The sequence below is a fragment of the Lactuca saligna genome, chromosome 1 (assembly GCF_052625555.1).
Source record: "Lactuca saligna cultivar CGN05327 chromosome 1, ASM5262555v1, whole genome shotgun sequence".
NCBI classification, from domain to species: Eukaryota; Viridiplantae; Streptophyta; class Magnoliopsida; order Asterales; family Asteraceae; genus Lactuca; species Lactuca saligna.
This window is the reverse complement of record NC_136417.1, coordinates 22,638,396-22,643,895: the sequence shown is the minus strand read 5'-3', so window position 1 is coordinate 22,643,895 and position 5,500 is coordinate 22,638,396. Positions and strand designations below refer to the sequence as shown.

The 5,500-nt window shown below is 38.4% G+C and overlaps 1 protein-coding gene across 1 annotated transcript; it reads right to left on the bottom strand.

The window, feature by feature from the left end:
* Positions 1 to 3,213: 3,213 nt before the first annotated feature.
* Positions 3,214 to 5,011, bottom strand: LOC145048662 (cytochrome P450 Tp4149-like). The gene is made up of 2 exons (XM_078997236.1): positions 4,077 to 5,011; positions 3,214 to 3,919 (listed from the first exon to the last, which is right to left on the bottom strand). The coding sequence occupies exons 1-2, from the start codon at positions 4,980 to 4,982 to the stop codon at positions 3,311 to 3,313; spliced, it is 1,515 nt and encodes a 504-aa protein (XP_078853362.1). The 5' UTR covers positions 4,983 to 5,011; the 3' UTR covers positions 3,214 to 3,310.
* Between the last annotated feature and the right edge of the window lie 489 nt (positions 5,012 to 5,500).

The window sequence follows — 5,500 nt, the reverse complement described above, 5'->3', positions numbered from 1 at the left end:
TCCCCAATTGGCCCACGAAGTCCCACAACAATCTAATCCAAGAATTGGCGTAAATTGAGGCCCACAAATGTGAAATCCATTTCTAGATTGGGCTACAAAGCCCATTAGGTCCAACTATTCCAATATTGGCCGAAGTTACATTCAGACCCAACAAACCACAAATCCAGACCCAAAACCATTAGGGCCCAAAGGTCCGAAATCCACAAAGGCCTAAGTCCTCCTAAGAGCGTACGCCCAGCGTACCTCTTCTGTACGCTTTGCGTAATGGGCAAATGGACCGTACGCGCAGCGTACTACATAGTATGCCCAACGTACAAACAACTCATGCCCAAAATCAATTAAGGGCTTAATACTTGGCCCCATCAGTCTAAATCACATATCTAAGCTATACTTAATTTCTAAACCATAAAGTCACTGACTTGGTGACTTTGCATGCCCCAAACAAACCCAAACTCAAAAAATGGCATTCTACTTCCATAAAAGTGACCCTAACTCATGCATGAACCTAATAAGACCTTCAAGATGACAACTTTCTATCTTAGGGACTCAAATAGCATCAAGGGTGGCAACCCCAAGTCTAAGAATCAAATTTGAACCATAAAGCTTCATCTTTGGGACCAAAAAGGAACCAAATCCCAAAAATTGTAGATCTAAGAGATGAATGATCAAGTTCAAAGCTTTATACCTTCATCAAGCTGAGAATGAGTCCTAAAAGCCAGATCCATAAGCTCCTCCTTGATCCTCATCTTTGCATCAAACTCCATCTTCTTGAAAATGAATCAAACACCCCAAAAATGGACTCCATAAGCTCAAAATGCCCCCATAGATGATATATGACGATTTCTAGGGTTAATAGGGATGGAGGCTTAAGATATTAGGGTTAGGTTATGAGATAAGGAGCTTAAATAGGTTCCAAGACCCTAAAATAGGGTTCTGATCTGACTGGAGTACGCCCAACGTACTCAGAGGGACATTCGCGACCATCCTAGTCAGTATGCCCAACGTACTCCAAGGTACGCCCAGCATACTATCTTCTTCAGTAGTATGCCCCGCGTACACTTTGTGTACGCCCCGTGTACTTGGATAAGCCTGAAAATCACGAAACTTCCGAAGGCCATAACTTCTTCGCTATAAGCCCAATTCCGATGATCCTTATATCCACGGAAAGGTGACGAGAAGCCCTACACATCTAACAACTCAAACCTTTCTTAAGACCTTCCAAACAAAAATCCATTTTTCACAAAATCCCGAACTGCCACTTTACCGAAATACCCCTAGGCTTCAAAATACGAACCGAACACCCGAATCACTTTTAATACATCACCCACACCCAAATAGGCCTAGATCTTACCTTCACAAAAGCCATAATCTTTATAATGACCGACCTTCGAGCCACGACCTCATACTAGGAGTCAATTCGGAACAGAGTGTTACAAAGAAGCTCCACACTTTTATCATCTCATAATCGCCTCAAAATTTCCTGAACAAAAATCCAATTTCCATAAAAGTCCGAGCTAACACTTTACCAAAATAACAATTGGCTCCAAAACACAAACCGAACCCCCAGATCATCTAAATTTTCATCACCCACATCCAAACAGGTCTGGATCTCATTTCATCAAAGGTCCTATGCCTGATAATAACCAATATTTGGTCACCACCTCAAAATAGGAAATGATTCAGAATAAGGCGTTACAGTTCAGGATCCGGTTGAGTTTCCCAGAAAAATTCATCTTTCTGTGATGAGTGACCGTATTCCGGGAGGAAGGGGAAATTTTTTGAAATGTGGTTGGGCTAAGTGGTTGCGTAGTGTACTATTGTTGTGGTATTAGTTGATAGATAAATTGTTGGGGTAGGAGTTAGAGGCGGTGCGAAATTGAAGATAGATCCATTTGTGGTCAATAAACCGACGACTCAACCAGACGAACATTTGCATGAGATTTGCTACGAGCAGTAAGTTGAGGGCTTTTTAGATTCATTTTTGAAATGCAAAGGTTTTAAAAGTTGTGTAGACGGTGGTTTTTGCATGAAAAATGTAATAGAATTGTTGTATTTATAGTGTTTTTTGAAAAAAAAAATTAATACCAATTTCTAGCCGTTGGCAACGGCTAGAAATGGCTCCTTCCCCATTTTTCATGTGGCCAACCTATACATGAAGAGACCCTTCTTGCATTTTTTTTTGGCACCTCGGTAAGCTGTTTACCACATACCGCTTCTTACCGCGGTATGCAGTGCATGGTGTAGCCTTACCTGTGCGACAAATTTACCTACTGATCAATGATTGGAAACATCCAAAAATTACTTAACCCCATACCAACAAATTAAGCATCCAAATCACATTGAGATTCTCCAAAAAATTATAATTGATTCAACCCAAAACCATTAGCAACACGCCTCATAGCTTAAGAGCAAATAATTGGTCACAATAATCAAATCAACACAAATCAGATTCTTGAAAATTTGGATACGGTGTCTAGCAGTAAAGAATATCAATCGAAGCATCCAGTTCTTGTACTTAGATGACACTAATAACGAAAGTGCAATAGATACAAAATACTATGATATTGTTACCTAGGTTCTCGATCGAACCGAGAACGATGGTGTCTGGAATCGGAATCACGACCCTCGCGACTAGACATTGCTATTGGTAGGTCTTGTAACTTGTTGGCTTCATCTCATTCCGATTTAGGGGACATCAAAGTTGTCATTGGAATCAAAAGATTCCACCAGAGTTCAGTCGTGATCATCAATTGAGACATTCTAGAAATCGACTCAGTTCGTTTAGCAACTGGGTATTGCAACAATGTTCCTTACTCGCTTCAGGTACTAACATGACTGAATCTTTGTTTTTTCTATGCAACAGGGTTTACAAGAAGAGGATTTGCAGGAGACGTCATGAAAATAGCTTAAGATATTGGGAATTTTTGGAAAGAAGAATTAAAAAAAAAAAAAAAAAAAAAAAAAAAAAAAAAAAAAAAAGTAACTACTCATAAAAAATTCAGCTTGCCAACTCAGGTGAAGGTTACTGCAAAAACAGGTAAAACCATAAATGCAATAAATGAACCCATTGCACAAAATCTTAGGCTTTAATAAACCTAAAAACACCAAAAGCTAAAACGGATAATTTTATGAAAATTTAAGAGCTTTTATGACAATTGCCCCTAAAATTAATATTATAGTTACATTTAGATGATATTATTGCGATCCCACCCAAATAAAAATCGATCTAGTTATATTATCATCTAATTTAAATTGGACACCGGTGGTGAGTTCAAATCCTAGATTTACCCCTGATTACATTTGGCAACTACTAGAAGTGAGGATTGGGCACAACGAGTAAAGGGAACTTTCTATGGAGTGTAAGGCCAGTGTACTCGCTCATGTCCAGTTCCTCCCCTCTCACATCATCTGGCAATGCCAAATCATATTTGTACACAAGATTAGCCAAAACAAGCTCGTTAATAACTATTGCAAACTGAATACCAGGACACCCTCTTCTTCCAGCACCAAATGGAAGGAACTCAAAGTGCACCCCTTTAAAGTCAATAGAACTATTCAGAAACCTCTCTGGCTTAAACTCCTCAGCATCATCCCAGAGTGAAGGATCTCTTCCTATTGCCCAAGCATTAATAATCACTTGAGTACCTGATGGAATGTCATACCCCATTAATTTCACATATTCTCTTGATTTTCGAGAAATGAGTAGCGGGAGTGGAGTATGCAACCGGAGAGTCTCTTTGAGGACAGCATGTAAGTAATGCATTTTTTCCAAATCTTCTTCAGTGATCATAGATTTTCCTTGCGCTATTTCACTGACCTCTTTCTGCAACTTTTTCATTACTTTTGGATGTCTTATTAGCTCGCTGATTGCCCACTCTATGGCTGCGAATGTAGTATCAGTTCCAGCAGCAAATACGTCCTGCAAGATATACAAAAACAAAAATTATTTAACCATGAATATTAATGATCCTAAAACATATTAGTATAATGTATGTGTGGAGCAATAATGCTAGCTATATAGTTTTAGTCTTTCCATGACTAACTAAAGAGAGTGGTAAGACGTTGAACAAGCTTACAATGATAGTTGCTTTAATTATGTCTCTGTCAAGGATAAAGTTGGTAGTATTTTCTCTTTGAGCATCGAGTAAGATATCAATGTAATCCTGGTTTTCATAGTTTTCACCACCTATATCGCCTTCCACTGCTCTTTTCTTATTTATATGTTCTTCAAGAACACTCTCGAGAAACTCATCAAATTCTTCAGCGACTTTTTTAGTTCTTGCCTCTAGACCACTCAGTCGATCCACCCATGACAGCCATCCAATATAGTTTCCAACAGAAAAGGCACCAAGCAGATATGCAAACCTTGCCAACAAGTCATTGAACTTCATCCCATGATATGTCCTCCCCAGAGCAACCCTGCAAACTATATTGTTTGTAAGCGAATTTAGCAAATCGCCTAAATCAACTAAAGAACCACAATTTTCTCCAATCTTGTCGATCAAAAGACGAGTCTCCTCTTCTCTCACTCGTTTAAATGACTGAACTCTTCTACTGCTTAGAAGCGCAAGCACTGCAATGCTCCTCACCTGCCTCCAATACTCTCCATATTGAGAAAATGCTATGTTCTTAGATCCATAAGTAAGCGTGTCAGGAATACTTAATTTGGGTCTGTTGGCGAAGATTATATCATGGGTTTTTAAGATTTCACGGGCTGCTTCAGCTGTTGAGGCTACAAGCACGGGTACACTGCCAAGTTGAACGAGCACAAGCGGACCATGTGGTTGGGTTAAGGCCTGAAGAGAACGGTGGGGGTTCAAGCCTAGTTGATGAAGGTTTCCAATGATTGGAAGCTTTCTTGGGGATGGTGGTTGGTTTTTGTGGGTCTTCGAAGCAGATGAAAACATTTTATAAGGAATGAATAGTAGCACAATTATGGTTAAAATAAGAGGAAAAAGAGGGAGATCAAATGACAAAAACATAATTTCTTAATTAATCCTACAAGCTAAGCAATTTGTTAACAGGTTGTGTATGGATAGGATTGGGTGTATGCCTATATATATAGACTTAATTCATTAGGTGTTGTTAATTACACCCCATTAGTGTGAACAAGTTGTGGCGAATTTTTATTAGTTTATCTTATATCTTATATTGTGTGTCCCAAGATCAGATTTGATCTTGTTTTTGTACCTTTGTATATATTTATATAATAAAAATTGTTGCCGTTTTTCACGTGGCCTATTACTATGTTACGCCATGCCGAAATGTCCAATTTACATAAATGGCCAATGGGTTTTTCATTAATTTTCAAACACTATCCAAATTACAAACTGGTCCTTAGACTCTTCTCTCTTATTCACAAACTATCCATCTTTCATTTATTTAAAATTTTTGTTGTCTTAGAAAAGTTACAAGTTTAACCCCTACAACAATTTTCCTTCTTATATTATCAAATATTTACAGAAATAGTCTCTATTGCCTATATTATATATACATAAAT

What these genes read in the sequence shown, in the direction of transcription:
- LOC145048662 (XM_078997236.1), bottom strand. Translation starts at nt 4,982, where the DNA reads ATGTTTTTGTCATTTGATCTCCCTCTTTTTCCTCTTATTTTAACCATA. An exon ending in TAATTAAAGCAACTATCATT is followed by an intron (nt 3,920 to 4,076) that starts GTAAGCTTGTTC and finishes TATATCTTGCAG; the next exon opens with GACGTATTTGCTGCTGGAAC.